The 20,998-nt window shown below is 42.8% G+C and overlaps 1 protein-coding gene across 5 annotated transcripts in view; it reads right to left on the bottom strand.

The window, feature by feature from the left end:
* Positions 1-20,998, bottom strand: part of NINL (ninein like) — a 203,708-nt gene that overhangs the window by 28,839 nt on the left and 153,871 nt on the right. For 3 of the 5 annotated variants that reach the window (XM_074317997.1, XM_074317996.1, XM_074317998.1), the window contains exons 17-18: positions 10,630-10,734; positions 9,288-9,357 (exon numbers count right to left, since the gene is read on the bottom strand). The exons of 1 other annotated variant lie outside the window; for it this stretch is intronic. In XM_074317997.1, coding sequence (XP_074174098.1) covers positions 9,288-9,357; positions 10,630-10,734 — 175 coding nt within the window. The remainder of the gene's footprint in view (positions 1-9,287; positions 9,358-10,629; positions 10,735-20,998) is intronic. One more of the 5 variants, XM_074317999.1, reaches the window with a different exon arrangement.

Genomic DNA, 20,998 nt, shown 5'->3' with positions numbered 1-20,998 from the left:
GAAGGGAGCGGAGCGGAGACACGCCGCACCTAGGGCGGCGGTGGGGACGCGGGTTGGAATCGCGGTCCACACCTGTGGCTGTAGAAATTCGGCCCCCACCCTTGGGTTGTGGAAATCTGCTCCGCACCTGTGCCTGTGAAATTCCAGCCCACACCCACGGCTACAGATACGCAGGATATCCCAGGACGGAGGAGAGCGCGGAAGCCAGGAGGTGGGCTCTTTGCCCTGCGTCCCACAGCAGACCTCTCCCGCCGTAGGGGCAGCATATCCAGCATTTGAGGCAATAACTTCAGCTGATACCCCCAATTAAGCCTTAGGCCGGACAAAGGACACAAACTCCATACCTGGGCCCCTCCTCCCGCTCTTCCGACCCTACCCCCGCCTTCTAGAGACTTGATCTAGCCCCTGCACTAAGGAGCAGTGGCAGATTACAGAGGAGCCTTGGTGCCCGGGCTCCAGGAAGACAGGCGGGCGGCTCTGGCCCAGGGAGGAGGCTAGGAGCTGGGCTGGGAGGGGGGGGGGAATCTTCCGTCCCCAGCCACCACCTTTTCTGGCCTGTGGGAAGAGTGTAAGACAGCGGGGCTGGGAAAGAGAAGACCCTCCTTCCATCCCCAGCCCCCACCCTCTCTGGCCGGCCTAAGGCGGGGCAACCACATCCCCAGCTGCAGAGATGCGGGGGTTCCCAGGACAACAGAGAGAACACAAAAGCCAGGTGGCGGACTCTTTACTCTGCGTCCCACAGCAGACCTCTCCCCCTGCAGAGGCAGCATATCCAGCATTTGAGGCAATAACTTCAGCTGATACCCCCAATTAAGCCTTAGGCCGGACAAAGGACACAAACTCCATACCTGGGCCCCTCCTCCCGCTCTTCCGACCCTACCCCCGCCTTCTAGAGACTTGATCTAGCCCCTGCACTAAGGAGCAGTGGCAGATTACAGAGGAGCCTTGGTGCCCGGGCTCCAGGAAGACAGGCGGGCGGCTCTGGCCCAGGGAGGAGGCTAGGAGCTGGGCTGGGAGAGGGGGGGGAATCTTCCGTCCCCAGCCACCACCTTTTCTGGCCTGTGGGAAGAGTGTAAGACAGCGGGGCTGGGAAAGAGAAGACCCCTCCTTCCATCCCCAGCCCCCACCCTCTCTGGCCGGCCTAAGGCGGGGCAACCACATCCCCAGCTGCAGAGATGCGGGGGTTCCCAGGACAAAAGAGAGAACACAAAAGCCAGGTGGCGGACTCTTTACTCTGCGTCCCACAGCAGACCTCTCCCCCTGCAGAGGCAGCATATCTAACATTTGAGGCAATTAACCTCAGCTGATACCCCCAGTTAAGCCTTAGTCCGGACAAAGGACACAAACTCCATACCTGGGCCCCTCCCCCTGCTCTTCCAATCCTACCCCCACCCTTCCAGAGACTTGAACTGGCTCCTGATCTGAAGAGCAGTGTCAGATTACAGAGGAGCCTTGGTGTTTAGGCTCTGGGAAGACTGGCGGGCGGCTCTGGCCCAGGGAAGAGGCTGAGAAGAGTGTGGTTTCCACTGGCCTAGGAGACAGGGGACTCCTCCATCCCCAGCCCCCACCCTTTCTGGCCTGTCTAGGGCGGGGCAATTACATCGGCGGAGGCACTCCCAGGGATCAGCAGTAAGTGGCAGACGCAGCTCTCAACTTTCAGCAGCTGAGGAATCTCTCGCCCGCCACACACACACACAGGGAAGAGGTGCCCTAAGACTCAGGAGAACTGGACGCAGGGCTGGTGGTGCTACTCTCAGTGTGCATATGTATAGGCAAGGGCAGAAACTGCACTGGCTTTGTAAAAACTACTGTCCAGACCCCTCAGCCCCATGCATCTAAAGCTGCAGCCCCAATGTCACTCTGGGCACCAGGTGACCGGCTCTACCTGCATAATACGCAGGGGACTCTGTGCTACAGCAGAGAACAACCTGGAGATTACTTGGTGGGCTTAAGCCACAACTGGTGCTGTTTTTTGTTCTGTTTTGATTTGTCTTTATATCTTTGACATCTTTGCCTGTGTCGAGTGGGGGTTGTCAATTGTTTTTACATGTGAATGTATTTGATTTTTTCTTTGTTGTTGTTGTTGTTGTGCTTGGTGATTTGCTTTGTTCTGTAATTGCCCTACCAGGGCCCAGCTTAAGAGGCACAAGATTCAATATACCCAGCGGCCAACTCCAGACCAAGCCAGAGTACTACCGGGTTTGACCTACAAGTGACACACCCAGAGGGGATTCTTTACAGGCACATAGAGGCCAAACAACATCTAAGCGGTCAACCCTCACGCAGCAGAACACCCTGCGTGGGCAGAGCCAAATCTCACAACTAGTAAGCCTAGGAGTTAACCCCACCTACTCACAAGCGAAAAGCACTTAAGGATCTTCTTTAACAGGACAATATGCACAACACAGGAGTCACTTTTGGAGCACACGCAGAGGAGAAGAACGAAGTAGTGCAAGTGAAATATAAAGGACATTTATTACATACTAATCCAGCAAGAACTAAGAACTCCAGGGCATCTACCTAGTACATCGAAGCAAACACAGAGAGTCAGCCAGAATGAGGAAACAAAGAAACATATCCAAAATAAAAGAACAGAAGAATCCTCCAGAAATGGAACTAAATGAAGCAGAGGTAACCAAACTATCAGAGACAGAGTTCAGAATACTGATGATAAAAATGTTTAAGGAGCTTAGAGACGACATCAAGAAGGATGTAGAAATCATAATGAACAACCAGTTAGAACTAAAGAACACAGTTACCGAAATAAAGAACTCACTTGAAGGAATTAACAGCAGGTTAGATGAAGCAGAGGATCGAATCAGCGACTTAGAAGACAAGTTAGCAGAGATCACCCAAACAGAACAACAGAAAGAAAAAAGAATAAAAAACAATGAAGATGGTTTAAGAGACCTATGGGATAACATCAAGCGCAACAACATGCGCATCATAGGAATACCAGAAGGTGAAGAGAAGAAACAAGGGATTGAGAACATATTTGAAGTAATAATGTCTGAAAATTTCCCTAACCTGATGAAGGAAACCAACATACAAGTCCAGGAAGTGCAGAGAGTTCCAACCAGGATAAACCCAAACAGGTCCACTCCAAGACACATTATAGTTAAAATGGCAAAGATTAAAGACAAAGAGAGAATCCTAAAAGCAGCAAGAGAAAGACAGAGGGTTACATACAAGGGAACTCCCATAAGACTATCAAATGACTTTTCTGCAGAAACATTGAAGGCCAGGAGGGAGTGGCAGGAGATACTCAAAGTGATGGAAAACAAAGGCCTACAACCTAGATTGCTTTATCCAGCAAGGCTATCATTTAAAGTTAATGATAAAGAGATTCCCAGAAAAGAATAAGCTAAAGGAATTCATTACCACCAGGCCAGCATTGCAAGAAATACTAAAAGGACTTCTGTAAATAGAAGAAAGATGAAAACAATCTAACCACAAATTTAAAAATGGCAATAACTATGTACTTATCAATAATCACTTTAAATGTAAATGGTTTAAATGCTCCAATCAAGAGACATAGGGTGGCTGAATGGATAAGAAAGCAAGACCCTTGTATATGCTGTATACAAGAGACTCACCTCAGATCAAAAGACACACACAGGCTGAAAGTGAAGGGTTGGAGTAAGATATTCCATGCAAATGGAAATGAGAAAAAAGCTGGAGTTGCAATACTTATCTCTGACAAAATAGACTTTAAAATGAAGAAAATATTAAAAGACAAAGATGGACACTATATAATAATAAAGGGATCAATTCGACAAGAGGACATAACCCTAGTAAACATCTATGCACCCAACATAGGAGCACCTAAATATATAAAACAGATATTGACTGACATAAAGACAGAGATCAACAGTAACACTATCATAGTAGGGGACTTCAACACACCTCTGACAACAAGGGACAGGTCTTCCAGACAGAAAATCAATACGGAAACAACAGCCTTAAATGACACATTGGACCACTTGGATTTAACCGATATTTTCAGAGCATTCCACCCCAATGCTGCAGAATACACGTTCTTCTCAAGCGCACATGGAACATTCTCCAAGATAGACCATATGTTAGGCCACAAAGCAAGTCTGGATAAATTTAAGAAAATTGAAATCATACCAATTGTCTTCTCTGACCACAGTGCTATGAAATTAGAAATGAACTATAGGAAAAAAACTGGAAGACACACCAATTCATGGAGGCTGAATAATATGTTACTAAATAATGAATGGGTCAACAAGGAGATCAAGGAAGAAATCAAGAGATATCTCGAGACAAACGAAAATGAAAACATGACGACCCAAAATCTATGGGATGCCGCAAAAGCAGTCCTAAGAGGGAAGTTCATAGCACTGCAGGCCTACTTAAAGAAACAAGAAACATCACTAATCAACATTTTATCTGCACACTTAAGGGATCTGGAAAAAGAACAACAAAATAAGCCCAAAGGGAGTACAAGGAAGGAGATAATAAAGATCAGAGCGCAAATAAATGAAATAGAAACCAGAGAAACAATATGAAGATCAATGAATCCAAGAGTTGGTTTTTAGAGAAGATAAACAAAATTGACAAACCTTTAGCCAGACTCATTTAAAAAAAGAGAGGACCCAAATTAATAAAATCAGTAATGAAAGAGGAGAAGTGACAACAGACACCGCAGAGATACAAAAAATCCTAAGAAATTACTATGAGCAACTGTATGCCAACAAATTTGACAACCTGGAAGAAATGGACAATTTCCTAGATGCATACAACCTTCCAAGGCTAACTCAAGAAGAGACAGAAAACCTGAATAGACTGATTACCACCAAGGAAATTGAATCAGTAATCAACAATCTCCCAACAAACAAAAGCCCTGGACCAGATGGCTTTACAGGTGAATTTTACAGAACGTTCAAAAAAGAATTGTCACCTATTCTCCTCAAACTCTTCCAAAAAATCCAGAGGAGGAAGACTCCCAAACACTTTTTACAAAGCCACTATCACCCTGATCCCAAAATCAGACAAAGACACCACAAAAAAAGAAAACTACAGGCCGATATCGCTAATGAACATAGATGCAAAAATCCTCAACAAAATACTAGCGAACAGAATTCAGCAATACATTAAAAAGATCATACACCATGATCAAGTGGGATTCATCCCTGGTATGCAAGGGTGGTTCAACATCTGCAAATCAATTAATGTGATACACCACATTAACAAAATGAAAAATAAAAATCATATGATCATATCAATTGATGCAGAAAAAGCATTTGATAAAATTCAGCAGCCATTCATGATAAAAACCCTTAAGAAAGTGGGAATAGAGGGATCATATCTCAACATAATAAAGGCCATATATGATAGACCCACAGCTAACATCATACTCAATGGGGAAAAGCTGAAACCATTCCCTTAAAATCAGGAACAAGGCAAGGTTGCCCACTTTCTCCACTTCTATTCAACATAGTGCTGGAAGTTGTAGCCACAGCAATCAGACAAGAAAAAGAAATAAAAGGCATCCAAATCGGTAAGGAGGAAGTAAAACTGTCATTATATGCAGATGATATGATACTATATTTAGAGAACCCTAAAGACTCCACCAAGAAACTATTAGAGCTGATAGATGAATTTAGTAAAGTAGCAGGATACAAAATTAATATTCAGAAATCAGTTGCATTTGTATATACCAATAATAAAACATCAGAAGGAGAAATTAAAAAAGCAATTCCATTTACAATTGCTCCAAAGACTATAAAATACCTGGGAATAAATTTAACCAAAGAAGTAAAAGATCTGTACTCAGAAAATTATAAGACACTGAAGAAAGAAATGAAAGAAGATACAAATAGATGGAAACACATACCATGTTCATGGATAGGAAGAATTAATATAGTTAAAATGTCCATACTGCCTAAGGCAATATATATATTCAACGCAATTCCTATCAAACTACCAACGACATTTTTCACAGAAATAGAACATATAATCCTAAAATTTATATGGGATAACAAAAGACCCCGGATATCTTCAACAATCTTGAGAAATAAGAACAAAGTGGGAGGTATAACAATACCTGACTTCAAATTATACTACAAGGCTACAGTAATCAAAACAGCATGGTACTGGCATAAAAACAGACCCATAGATCAATGGAACAGAATAGAGAGTCCAGAAATAAATCCATGCCTATATGGCCATTTAATCTATGACAATGGAAGCAAGAATGTACGGTGGGGTAAAGACAGTCTATTCAATAAATGGTGCTGGGAAACTTGGACAGACACATGCAAAAAGATGAAGCTGGATCACCTCCTTACACCACATACAAAAATAAATTCAAAATGGCTTAAAGATTTAAATGTAAGATCTGAAACCATAAAATTCCTAGAAGAAAATATAGGAAGAAACTTCACAGACATTACCCGGAGTAAGATTTTTACTGATATATCCTCGCGAGGGAAGTAAGAGAAAAAATAAACATGTGGGATTACATCAAACTAAAAAGCTTTTTCACAGCAAAGGAAACCATCAATAAAACAAAAAGGGATCCTACTGATTGGGAAAAGATATTTGCCAACGATATATCTGATAAGGGGTTAATATCACAAATTTATAAAAAACTCAACTCAACTCCAAAAAAACAAACAACCCAATTAAAAAATGGGCAGAGGACATGAAGAGACATTTTTCTAAAAAGGACATATAGATGGCAAACAGACATATGAAAAAATGCTCAACCTCACTAACCATCAGAGAAATGCAAATAAAAACCACAATGAGATACCACCTCACCTCAGTCAGGATGGCTATCATCAATAAATCAACAAACAACAAGTGCTGGCGTGGATGTGGAGAAAAGGGAACGCTTGTGCACTGTTGGTGGGATTGCAGATTGGTGCAGCCACTATGGAAAACAGTTTGGAGGTATCTCAAAAATCTGAAAATGAAACTACCTTATGATCCAGCAATCCCACTCCTAGGTATCTATCCGGAGAAATCCAAAACTCCAATTCAAAAATCTTTATGCACTCCTATGTTTATTGCAGCACTATACACAATAGCCAAGACCTGGAAACAACCGAAATGCCCATCAGTAGATGACTGGATTAAGAAACTGTGGTACATTTATACAATGGAGTATTACGCAGCCATAAAGAAGAAAGAAATCTTACCATTTGCAACAACATGGATGGACCTAGAGAACATTATGTTAAGTGAAATAAGTCAGAAAGAGAAAGACAAATACCATATGATCTCACTTATATGCGGAATCTAAAGAAAAGAATAAGTGAATGAACTAATCAGAGACAGTTTTGGAAACATGGAGGAAAAACAGAGGGTTGTTAGAGGGGCGGGGGGGGTGGGGATAAGGGGAAGGTGAGAGGTTTTGAAAAATAGTCGGTAACCACAAGATGGTCATGGGGGTTTGAAAATTAATTTGGGGAACGTACAGAGGGATAGTGGATGGGGGGAGGGGGGTTCACACAGTATGAGGGATATAAATAATAAACGTCTAAGTTTTGCTTTGTCTTGTGCACCTGAAACTAATTAAAAAAAAAAAAAAAAGAATACACTGCCAGTGGAAATGTAAACTTTTACAGCGACTCTGGATAACAAGTTGGCAGTTTCTTATAAAACTTAACATGTAACTACCGGACAGCTCAGTAAATATACTCTTGGGCATTTATCCCATTGTAAAGAAAACTTATATTTGTACCAAAACCTGAAAAGGAATGTTCATAGCAGCTTTATTTGTTGATAGCCCAAAAAAATCAGCGCAGCTATCCTTTAAAAGGTGAGTATTGAAACAAGCTGTGGGACATCAATACCTTGGAATACTATTCAGCAATAAAAAGAAGCTAACTATTGATACATGCCACTTGGATGAATCTCCAGGGGGTTATTAAATATAAGAAAAGCCAGTCCCAAGGGTTACAGTCTGTATGGTTCCTTTTATATTAACATTTTGAAATCATACAATTTTAGAAGTAAAGGACAGATTAGTGGTTGTCAGGGGTTAAGGGCTGGAGTAGGTTGGCAGAAAGGAGGTAGGTGTGGTTATAAAAAAACAACATGCAAGATCCTTGTGGAGTTGGAACTGTTCAGTATATTGACTGTGGTGGTAGATACAAGAAACTGCACAGGGAATAAAATTGTGTAGAACTTAATACACACACACACACACACACGAGTAACTAAGTAAAACTGGTGAAATCTGAATAAGATCCATGGATTGTATTAATGTGAATAGCTTGGTTGAAATATTTGTAATAGGCTGATTTGTGTCCCCTCAAAATTCCTATAGTGAAGTCCAAACCCCCAGTATTTAGAAATAGGGTCTTTAAAGAGGGGATTAGAGTAAAATGAGGTTATATATAAGTGGGTTCTAATCCAGTAAGATGGTGCCCTAATAAATTGAGATTAGGACACAGACATGAACCAAGAAACACCATGTGAGGACATAGGAAGAAGACGGCTGTCTACAAGCCATCAGTCACTGAGGGTAACATATTATAACTCATTGAATAAGACAGGAACCTGTGATAGTAATAGAATGATGTAAATGAATAAATAAATGGAGAGGAAAAAGCTCTTCCTTACAGGGAATGCCATTAATAAATGTATAAGGAATGGTGGGATTAGTCATCAATTGGCCACATTATGGTAATAATTGTCTCCACCAAGAAACAAAGGCTGCTAAAGTAAGTGGGTGAAAGTTTGATGAAGAACAGAATATTTACATAATATCAAAGTATCCACTCATAAAATACTCATTACTTACAAAGGGAAAAGTTACTTTACTGTGGAATAGCCTGGCCAACATTACCTAAACAAGAATCACTAATAATGGGACAAATCATTGTACCCGATAGGATGAAATGAGAAGAACACAGTATCATTTTGGGGATATTCCTGCCAAAGATACATAATCTAAATCTAATCACAAGGAAACATCAAACAAACTAAACTGAGGGACTTCCTATAAAATAATCACTTGTTATCTCTGAAAGAGCTATGGTCCTAAAAACCAAGGACAGACTGAATGAAGGAGACTAAATGCCCTGCATGGTTCTGAATGAGTGGGACAGCTGGCAAAGCTGAAGGGGTAGGAGACTAAGGCAGGGATTCCACATCCATTCATTTCCTGATTTTGAGGGGGAGAGGGTTGACGACTCAATCTTTCAGAAAAAATTTCTCTACTTCCTTTTTGTAAGTTTGAAATTTCGAAATAATGAAAAAAAAAAAAAAAGAGGGTGGCATTAGATTCATGACAGGTGTCAATACTTGACCTGTTTGTTGAGCTCTTCCATTTCAGAGGAGGTCTTTTCTTTGTCTTTCTTTAAAACCTCAATTTCCTTCCTGTTGAAGAAGCAAAATTAACAATATCACTCTGACCAGTTTCTTTATTCCCAGTCATCACTCATTGTAACTACAGCAGTTTGGATTTGTAGCCACAAAACACTCACATCTGCTCCTGGTACCCCAGGAGCAGAGGTATAACAGTCCCTGCTCTGTTACTATTCTCTACTACTACTGCTGCTGATGATCCAACTGGATCCCAACCCTCAGACCAGAGGACACTGCCAGTTTTGCAGAACAAACACCCTCCACGACATTACTCAATTGTACATATTAATATCTCTTTAGCACAAGATGTGATGATTCATCCCCGACAGCATAAATAAAGACCAAAACAACCTTATATCCGCTGAGGTCTGTTGACAAGCATTGCAGGCAGCAAATTTAAGGTAAAAATGTTTTCTAGAGTTGAAAAAATCTTGTAGGTTTTAGAATTGCTATAATGTAATAGCAGTAACTTGTGGACTACCTGTTCTGGATTCCGTATTTTAATCATCATGGCAATTTTATCAAATCAGCACCTGCATTCTCAGCATTTTAGAGTTGACCTCATATTCAATTTCAGAGTTGAACAAACAAACAAAAAATAGTCAAACAATTGTCCTTGGATAAGGCTGAGATAGTGAAAGCAGAAATCCACCAACAGGTTGTGTCCACCCCCCACCCCAAGAGTCTCTCCTGCCTCAGTGCTCAGGTCTCTGCACGCCTTCCTTGTCCCCACCCCTGACCCCTGACTGACTCACTAAAATTGGTAGACCAGAAATGAACCAACCTTGGAGTAAAGCACAGCTGAAACCATTATCAGGACATGAATGAACAGATTTTACTTGCCCAGAAAGGCCTCAGGAGCACCTCTTACCCCTACAAAAATACTTGCTGTCTTCTCCATCCCTAGTGTGATGTGGAATATTTCTGTAGGGGTGAAAGCTGCATGCATATTGCCTTCTGAGATAAGTGGGCCTGTGCTGGAGCTGCTCGCTGTGGTGATGGTCACTGTGCTGCAGCATACACGTGCTCTCTATCTCATACTTCTGAGACCAAGCATTCATGAAGGTTGCTGCCAACATCTGGAAGGAGGTCTGAGTCTTTTCATGCCTCAGTCCGAGCCTTTTCAGGCAGCTCAGAGGTCAGCATGGCTCACCCACTTAAAGTTTTCTGGAATCCGGGGTTGATCTGTGAACATGTCCCATTTTCTACAGTAATACTTTCTAAGTTCATTGTACAAAGAGGAAAACATGTCATAGGCTGGAAGTTCTGAGACAGGGCCCATACCTCTGTGCATCATTTGTCCTTTCTGCAGATTCAAGCTCCTGTTGAATCCTTCCCAGCTCATTTTTAAACAATGTGTTTTCTTCAAAAATTCTATCCAATTCAATTCTGCATGAAAAGTTGAAAAAAGAGAGTGGGAACTCTAGGCACTGTCCAACATATGCAGTCCACAAGTCTGGTCTTGCAGTTGGAAGTCATGGCAAGCCTGCAGTCTACATTTCCCCCTTCCCTAGAGGATGGCAGTGGGGACACTTTTCCTTTTTCTCTATCCAGTGTTAACATGCTATGGTTTGCATCTTCCTAGAGATAAGCTACAGAAAACAAAGCTTTCCTAGCTCCTAAAGTGGTCACACAATCAACAACTCACTAATGTATTCAGCACCTTGGTTCCATCTACTTTGTATTTATAGCTGACCTGTTCCTGTATCTTATAACCTCTAACTGCAATGTGAGCATGTCTGTGGTTGGTACCGATGCACAATGTTGGGTGTGAATCCTCAGGTTATTGCAAAGGATATTCATCTTCCACCAGTGAACTCCAGCATTGAGCTAAGGAACACAAGGAATCAGGAGATCAAAACACATTGGCACATTTTCCTCTTTAGGGTGAGGAGCACTCCACCTCCCATTCTGCACTCTGAGGTTACAGCACTGGGAGAAGAAACCCAGGAAGATACCCACATCGATTTACGGAGTGAAACCTGATTCTTCAAGGGAAAAAGCAAGTATGAAAACTACTTACTACATGAACCAAGTCTGCCTGGAGCTACCTTTGCTTTCTGATGACTTTGCTCTCTGATTAGGTAACACCATGGATGTATGGCAAATAAGCAATATGCCAATAAATATCACAGGGAAGTTAGTTAAAGCCCATACTTTCTGTCCAGAGAATTTATTTTTAATGCATATTAGTCTAGTTGACATTTACTCCTCCCAACAGGTCTCTATCTGGCATTAGCTTGTAATTTTTTCAATCTAAAAATACTCAAAGTCATATGATCTCATTATGTCTATTTTATGTGTTATGCGAATAATACCAAGTATAAGAACCTCTTTCGTAAGCATGACTTCATTTTATCTCATGAGGAACTAAAGAGAAAAATAAAAAAACAGAAGTAACTGGAATTTTAATAGCAGCAAAGTGTTTCAAGCAGAAAAACAAACGATGTATGTATTTTGAAACTGTCATTCTGGCTCCAGGATGGAATACAAATTGATTCAAGGCAGGTTTGTGTGTGAGGGCAGACCAGGGGTCTACTTCCAGCTTCCAACCTCAGATAAGCTGATGGTTGCCCTACCCCATCCCGCACACACTCACCAAACGACTACAACCTGTGTGAAGCTGATCATACAATGTGTGATTGTTCTCACAGAAGGTAATGGACATTTCCAACACCTAAACTAAACAAAAACCTGGAAGCTGAAACTAAAGCTGTGAACATTAAGCAAAAATGGGGTAATCCTGACCCCAATGCCTATATCAGCAGAATTGAGAAACTGTACCATGGACACCTGCACTAAAGCCAGTACCTTGGAAGGAGGTTAACGTGGCCCCAGACTAGTAGGCCCCCAATTCCTGGCAAAGCAATACATATCCTTTCTGCAGAAAGCATCCTCTACTACAGTTCCCAGGATTCCCAGAGATTAACATCATGTAAACCTGAGCTAACAATAAAAGATCACCACAGCATCCATAGAAAAAAGCCACCTATGAGAGTCAGAAGAAGTAAAAACAACAGAATTAGATCCCATAGGAACCTAAGATATTGGAATTATCAGACACAAACTAAAAATAAATGTTTGAAATGTTTATAAACATAAAAGCTAGAAATTAAAAAATGAACATAAACAATAAATTATCAAAAATGTTCAAACGGGACCAGTTTGTGGAAATGAAAAAAATCAACGTCACAGAATTTTTGGAAATGGAAAAAGTCAATGCCAAAATAAACACTCACCAAATGTGGTAAATGGCAGATTAGACACAGTTGAAGAAAGAATTACTGACCTGGAATACAGAGATACGAAAAAAAGTACCCAGAATGTGCCAGACAAAAGAGGATGGAAGACATGAAAGAGAAGTTAATAAATGGAGGAAAAGTGAAAAGATATAACATCACACATCTAATTTGAGAGCGTAGCGAGAGGAGAGGCAATAGTTTTAAATAATGGCTGGGATTTTTTTTCATAAGACACAAATTTATACATTCACTAGGCACAATATTTTATCAGTAAGTAAAAAGAAATCCTACAGCCCAACAATTCCATTTTAAGGTATACCCTAACATAAATGCTCTAAGAGACATGTACAAGAACTTTTTAGCAGTACTATTTGTGATAGCCAAACACTATAACAACTCAAATACCCATCAACAAGTAAATGAATACGCTGTGATATATTCACACAACAGAATACTCCACAGGAGTGCAAATGAATGAACTATAGGTATAAGCAACAATATGGATGAATCTCACAAACATGTTGAGCCAAGAAAGTCAGACACAAAAGAGTACACACTGTGTGATTCTTTTATATAAAGTACAAAAAACTGGCAAAATTAATCTATTCTGTTAGAACTCAGGGTAGTGGTTACCCCTGGCTAGGGGAATTTGGGGAGTTCTATTTCTTGTTCTGGGTGCTGGTAACACAGATATAGCCAATTTGTTGACAATTCTTCTAACATACAAGCTCAGACAATTAAGTTCGTGAACTCATCCTAGAAAATGTGCTACATATCTCACTGCTGAATATCACTACAGTCACCTTCGAAGTACTTCCCTTGGAAAGCTATGCACTGACATCAGTGCCTAGTCCACCCGTCATAGCAATTTTGGAACTCTTTCTCTGGAATGGCCATCAGAGCTGTCGTCGTTATTACCCTTGATGCCCTGAATGTCATCAGAATGTCTTCCTTTCAATATTTCCTTTATCTTTGGATAAAGAAAGAAGTCATTGGGGGCCAGATCAGGTGAGTAGGGAGGGTGTTCCAATACAGTTATTTGTTTACTGGCTAAAAACTCCCTCACAGACAGTGCTGTGTGAGCTGGTACATTGTCGTGATGCGGGAGCCTTGAATTGTTGGCAAAAAGTTCAGGTTGTCTGACTTTTTCACACAGCCTTTTCAGCACTTCCAAATAGTAAACTTGGTTAACTGTTTGTCCAGTTGGTACAAGTGCATAATAAATAATCCCTCTGATATGAAAAAAAAGGTTTGCAACAACTTCGTGAACTTAATTGTCAGACCTTGTATGTGTATTTTTCTAGTGTATATAATACTTCAATAAAAAGTTAAAAAGAAATACACAACTAAAAACACCAAACAAAACCCATAAAATATAGAGAGATCTTAAAAGCAGCCAAAGGACACAACTCAGATCATATACTATGGTAAGCAGAATAATAGCCTCTAAAAGATACCCACATCCTAGTTCCCATACCTGTGAATATGTTATATTACATGGCAAAGAGAAATTAATGTAGCAAATGAAATGAAGGTTCCTAATACGCTGATCTTAGAGTATCCTGGAGTATCCACATGGGCCCAATGTAATCATAGAGTCCTTAGGTGTGGAAGAGGGAGGCATAAGAGTTGGTGTCAGTGATGTGATGTAAGGAGGCCTCAACCAGTCACTGCTGGCTTTAAAGATTGAAGGGGGCCAGGAACCAAAGAATCCGAGCAGCCTGTAGAAGCTGGAAAAGGAAAGAAAAGAGATTCTGCTCCAGAGCCATCAGAAAGGAAGGCAGCCCTACCAGCATCTTGATTTTAGTCCAGTCATACCCATTTCAGACTTTAAATTGCAAAACTGTAAATTATAAATTGTGCTGTTTTAGCCACTAACTTTGTGGTAATTTGTTACAGCAGCAATAGAAAACTAACATACATACAAAGGAACAAAAATTAGACACAGCATAAACTACTCAATGTCAACAAAGGCATCTTGAAGATATTGAACATGTGTAAAGGGCAGAGGACAGCCCTTTAACTGTTAACCTCGATTTGTGTTCCTAGGAATAGTCTCTTTCAAAAACAGATGAATATTTGAGACATTTTCAGACAAACAAAAACTGAGGAAATTCACTCCAGAGTCTCACTAACGTTTGTAGGCCATACATCAGAAAGAAAGAAAATGGTCCTCTAAAGTATTAGGCATGAGATTCAAAAAAGGAGTAACTACAGCCTTCTGACTTGACAAGCTGAGAAGGATGCATTATCAGCAGACAAGTCTCACCTAAAATGTTCCATCTGCACCTAGTCTGAGGAAAACCAGGCATCCAAATGGAAGGCCATTCTGTAAAACACCTGGTCTTGATGCTTCAAAAATATTAATGTCGAAATGATAGGGTAGGTAGAAAGGTAGAAATGAGCAGAAGGAGGGAACCAGCCCTGGTTAGGACACCCCTTGCAGCTGCTCCTATTTAGGTCACAGATATCCTGCTCTGCATAAACAAAGGCGGGCACAAAACAACTAGCTCACTAGGCTAGAGGGCTCACACAAGCCCCTAAAGCTCAGGGCCACTGGATGAGCTCAGACAACCTTGGCAGCAAGAAGGGAGCATGAGGCATGCCAGGTAGGAGAATGAGAGATACTAAAGAGGAATACTAGAGGGGAGATAATTCTACCCATAGAAATAAAAACTCTCATGCAAAGTAAGGAGGGGCTGCTTTTCCCTCTCTTGGGACAGCCCGCTTCATAATCTTTGGAGTGAATCTACTTTGCTAATAAATTTCTTACTATCATACACTTGCACAAACTCTGTCTCATGACTAAATTCTTTCCTTGAAGAAGACAAGAACTGAGGTACAATCGTCACACCTGGTAATACAAATTCCTGCCAAAACTGACTCATGAAAAAAGTAGAAAATCTGAACAGACTTGTAACTAGTAAAGAGACTGAATCAGTCATCAAACACCTCACAACAAGGAAAAGCCCAAGAGCAAATGGACTCCCGGGTGAATTTTACCAAATATTTAAAGAATTAACACCAATCCTCAAACTCCTCCCAAATACTGCAGAGGGAATACTTTTCAATTCATTGTCTGAGGCCAACATTACTCTGATACCAAAGCCAGACAAAGACACTCCAGGAAAACTATAGACCAACATCCCTTATAATATTGATGCTAAAATCCTAAAAAAACAAAATACTACCCTGTTTCCCCGAAAATAAGACCTAGCCGAAAATAAGATCAGCTCTAATGCATCTTTTGGAGCAAAAATTAACATAACACCCAGTAGTATATTATATTATATTATATTATATTATATTATATTATATTATATTATATTATATTATATTATATTATTACATTACATTACATTACATTATATTACATTATACCAGGTCTTATATTATAGTAAAATAAGATTGGGTCTTACATTAATTTTTTGCTCCAAAAGACACATTAGAGCTGATTGGCCCAGCTAGGTCTTATTTTTGGGGAAACATGGTAGCAAAAATTTTAATATTTAATATTATTTAACAGGTACAGAGTTTCTGTTTGGGATGATGGAATTTTTGGAAGTGGATAGTGGTGATGGTTGTACAACATTGTGAATGTTTAATGCCACTGAACTATGCACTTAATGGTTAAAATGATCAATTTTATGTTATGTATATTTTACCATGATAAAAAAGTCAATGTCCACTGACAAAAATTAATTTTAAAAGACTGATACACTCTTTTAAATTAAAGGATAGCACAACTCTTGATTGGATCTGGGATGGGTGAACAATAAAGAACATATTGAAATAGTTGGGCAAATCTGAACATGGAGTTACAAATTAAAAATAGCACTGTATTTATGTCAAATTTCCCATGTCTGATAATGATATTGTGGACATGTAGAATAATGTCCTCGTTCTTACAAAATAATGTGCTGAAGTATTTACTAGTAAAGTGTCAAAATGTCTGCCTTCAGAAAAAACAGAAAGGGTGTGTATGTGTGTGTGTTTAGAACAAGAGAGAGCAGAAGTGACCGTGGATGACTCAGGCCATATGGGTACTCAGACAATCCCTGCTATTCTCTAAACTGCTCGCAGAGGTTTTTCACAACCCAAATCTGGTCATGTCACTCTCTGGACTTTGCAAAAATCCTCACCATGGCCTTCAAGGTGAGATTTCTTTCTAACACTGGGACATGCAGGAAGTGTGGTACTCTGTCATGGGGATGAAAGCTCCAAACATCTATTTTGCCTCCAGGTGCTATCCCTACCTGTGCTGGCACATAGAAGGTGTCCCGTAAACACTACCAAATACGTGAAGACCCTGCTGAGACCTGAACTATGACTGCAGTTGTGGAGCCAATAGTCTGGGGAGTGCAGCGTGTCAGGAGAAGCAGACCACTTGGGATTGGGATGGAGAATATGAATAAATAGCACAAGTCTGGACATACATGTCTGTCCACAGGGAAGTGTCTGAGAGGGACAAGAATGGGATTCTAGGCACTGGGCTCCTTCTGTGCCGGAGTGCGGCTGTGGACTCATGCATGGAGCAGGTCCCCAAGTGCTTAAGCTGGGCCTGAGACTGGCCTATTTGTGGGCGCTTGCTATGGAACAGTGTGGTTGTTAGCACATGCTCACAGTCATATCGTGTTCCATGCCCTTTTGCACGCACGGCACTAACTCTGCTTCATGGATGAGGAAATTTAGAAGTCAGGCCACCACAAACAAGTTTTCATGTCTTTCAGGGACACCCATGTAAGCTGCAGGGGCATGAAGCAATGCCTAGATGGCAGTAAACAGCCCCTTCAGGAGACACACCTTCTAGAGAAGTGAGGAGGCCTGGGGATGGGTGCCCAGGGGCTTCCAGCTCTGCTAATATTATTTTCTTTCTTAAGCTAGGTGGTGCACCAACATTTTCATTCCTTTTAGTTTATCATAAATCCTACATAATTAAAAAAAATTTTTTAATGAAGCAAGTTGCCCATGGTCCTCAGCTGGAGCAGGAGCTGGCACCTGGGCTGGAATATAGGTCTCACCACATGCTTGAGATCACACTCTAGGACAGACCCATGTCTGCTGTGAACCAATGTCACCCGCTTGGACAAGTGGCATAATACCTCATGGAGCTTCCATCTCCACATGAAGCAGGTACTTCACAGGTGTGCTGTGGGGGTTAATGAGACCAAATGACACTGAATTCAGAGCACTGACCATGTTACTGGCATGCAAGTGCCCATAAGGCATGCAAGGGCCCATAACATCTCCCAGGGTAGCCCTCTGTCTCCTGAGTAACCAGGAGAAGAGCACCCGAAGCCATGCTCTGCAGTATCTGGGAAAGCCCTTCTAGAATTCTGGGCTACTGAGGTACAGCATGTGCCAGCCTGAGTCCCCCATGGGAGCCTGGGGAGGAGGAGGGCCTGGCTGCAAATTTGGGCACTCTCCGCACCTTACTAATAGACCAACATCTCCAGGGCACCTCACTACCTCAAGGCTGCCCCTGAAGGCATCAGCTGCAGCAGCATCTAGAGCTCACTGGGGCACTCAAGCCCAGCCCTAAGCCTCCCAGGAAGTGCTAGGCAGCCCCTAACACAGCAGCAGAGGGGCTCTTTATTTGGATGGATGGCCTTCTCTGTAGCTGTTCCAACAGCACAAGGACTTGGCGGTTAAGGACAGTGCCTGGCATATGCACTGGTGGGGCGTAGTAGTGGGTCCTGCTCAAAGTCAGCAGGAGGAGAACTCAGATGTGTTCAAGAGAGCCTGCCAAAATCTGTGCTTCCCAGGCAAGGCTTTCCACCTGCTTCCTATAGGTGAGTCCTAACTTCTCCTTCAGGCAAAGGACTTGCAAAGCTGTGGCTGCTGTTCACTCATAAACTCCTGCAGCTTGAGTTGCTGCTGTTTACAGTGTGTAAGGAGCTCCTTTTCCCTCTCTTCCCTTTGCTCCTTCTTCAGGTCAGGCTGCTCTGTCATCTGTCTCACTTGCAGATGTTTCTGTAGTGTCTCTTCCTTCTCCTGCTGACGCTGTAGCAATAAGTTCTTACAGTGAGCGACCTGCTAGGCTTCCATCCATGATAGTTTTTGGTTCAGCTCAACTTCTGCCTCTGTCTTACAGAAAGAGAATGAGTCACAGGCACTGCAGGCTGCAGTGCTAAGCCCTAGATCTTCCCCTCAGGTTAGAAAGGCCACATGGGCTTTTATTATACTAACTGCAGACCACTCTGCTTGGCCAGCTTTATCCTGTCTCACTCCCATGGCTCGCGGGCTTCTCCCCACAGCCTAGGACCATCCTTAGAGAGGCCGTTGGAGGAATAAAGTTCAGTGAGGTTGGGTTCCATATACAGAAGCCAACATAGAAGCCACTTGTACATGTGACTGTTAAATGCAAGTTGATTAAAAATAAACAAAATTTAGTCCTTTAGTTCCACAGCCCCCAAGTCCATGCCCAATAGCCACAGGCTGCCATAATGGACACAGTAGACACAGGGATATGGATAGCACTAGCCTAGAGTTTTAGTCAGATGGGTGAAACTCATCCAGTCAAAACTGCCCTTGAAAAACCCTATAAGTTGATGGGACTGGAGAGTTGGCAGCTCTGGGAAAACGGAGTTGCAGCCGAGGTGAGAGCTGCATGAAGGCACGAAGCCTGGCATGGTGTGTTCTCTGCTCCTGCCCAGCACTGATCTGAGTCAGATGTGGCTCTACTTCCAGGCTGCAGAGGGACTGTGAGCAGCAGCAGGAGCTCCTATCAACAAAAGCCAAGGCTTCCAGGGCCCGACATGCTATGGGGATGGGCAGGAGGGGGCCAACCTGCACCTGCTTCTCTGCTGCCTTGTGGGGAGGGAGCTTTGGTCACACAGCTCTTGGGAAGCAAATGACTTCAATATGACTTATGAACTCCGGGAGCTGTCAGTCAGTTCTTGCAAGCCCCAGAGGGTGTCATCTGGAGCAGAGGGAGGAAAGGAGCACAGGCACAGTCTGAGGGGCATTTTACTCTTTCTCAGCACCTCCCTATGAACAGGCTGCCTCCAATCCTCATGACAAGGAAAGGGAGAGCTCACCTAACCCCGGTCGAAGGGCATAACTTCCATAGGAAAGTCGCTTGACATACTGCTATCAATGTGTGATTGGGACCATGTTCACTTGGCAACAACAGCATAACCCAACCAAGCCCATACAGAGCTCCTCTGGGAGGAGTGCAGGTGTGCAGTGGGCCCCTTAACTGTGAGCTGTCCACTAAGCCCTGGGCCAACATGTGTGGGTGTGGCCATCCTCTCCTGAGCTGCGGAGGATCCAAGATTCCACACAGGACAGGGAAGGGCTGGGTGACCAGCACTGCACCTGCAGTAAGTAGCTGTCCTCTACTAAGTCAGATCCACTCAACAAAGTATGGGCATGGGGGTACTTCTCATGCAACTATGACACTGCAGGACACAAAAGACCATATTCCAGTTTTCCAAATAAAACTTTTCTTTCCTTTACGCATACATTTTATCCTTTACAAGAATCTCACGGTTTTCTGTCATCAAAATGGTGGCATGAGGTGAGCCTCTGTAAATCTCCCCTGGAATTTACAACTAACCGAACAACTATAACTCCACAAAGGAATCCCTGCATAGCAGACAAAGAGGCCCACTACTGAATTCACCTAAAGTTGGGTGATCACACGAGCGGGGAGGAAGGAAGGGAAAAGTGTGGGGATGGAGCAGCGCGGGCGCCGGACGCAGACCTAGCTCAGTGCGCCGAGCTCGCTGCTTCCCGGAACTACCGCAGCTGCAGGAGAGGGAAGAACTCGGACTGCTAGGGCTCCGCTTATGGCCCACAGGGCTGAGGGGGCAGCATATAACATGGCTGAACCCAACGCTCACGGCAGAGACCTCGGAGAAAAAACTGAGGGAAGAAGGCTGAAAACGGTGGTTTAAGCCCTCACTGCCGAGCAGAGAAGGGAAGCCTTAGGCACTGAGACCAGCCGCCCCCTCCCTACCCTCCCAGAGTTCGCCCTGCCCCCAACTGCCTGGTGCTAGAAGCGGAACAGTAGCAGTGTCAGATCAAAATAAGAGAATATGTGCTGTTCTGAGAACTGTGGACCGCAGACACCAATTCACAGCCCAACTAGTTCCAGCAAAGGGGAGGGAGCTGTGGAAGCAGGACCGGCTATGGTGGTGGTTGCCGCCATTGCTCTGGGCCACCTCTCACAACTCACCCTGCCCCTGGCCCCACCTGTCTGGGCAGATCCCTGCAGGAGTAAACAGAACTGTTGAAACATACGGGCTCTGAATCTGGTGCAGGAAGAGCTTTGGAACATCAAAAGCTCTCCGCATACCCACTGGGACACTGCGCCGTGTGACCTAGATGAACTATTAACAGAGGAGAAGCCCGTCTCACAGGGAATCCCCCCATTGTGTGAGAAGCTGGAATAGTGCAGAGAAAAC

This window comes from Rhinolophus sinicus, linkage group LG13 (assembly GCF_036562045.2).
Source record: "Rhinolophus sinicus isolate RSC01 linkage group LG13, ASM3656204v1, whole genome shotgun sequence".
Classification (NCBI taxonomy): domain Eukaryota; kingdom Metazoa; phylum Chordata; class Mammalia; order Chiroptera; family Rhinolophidae; genus Rhinolophus; species Rhinolophus sinicus.
Note: the sequence above shows the minus strand (reverse complement) of the source record. Positions and strands in the feature narration are given on the sequence as shown.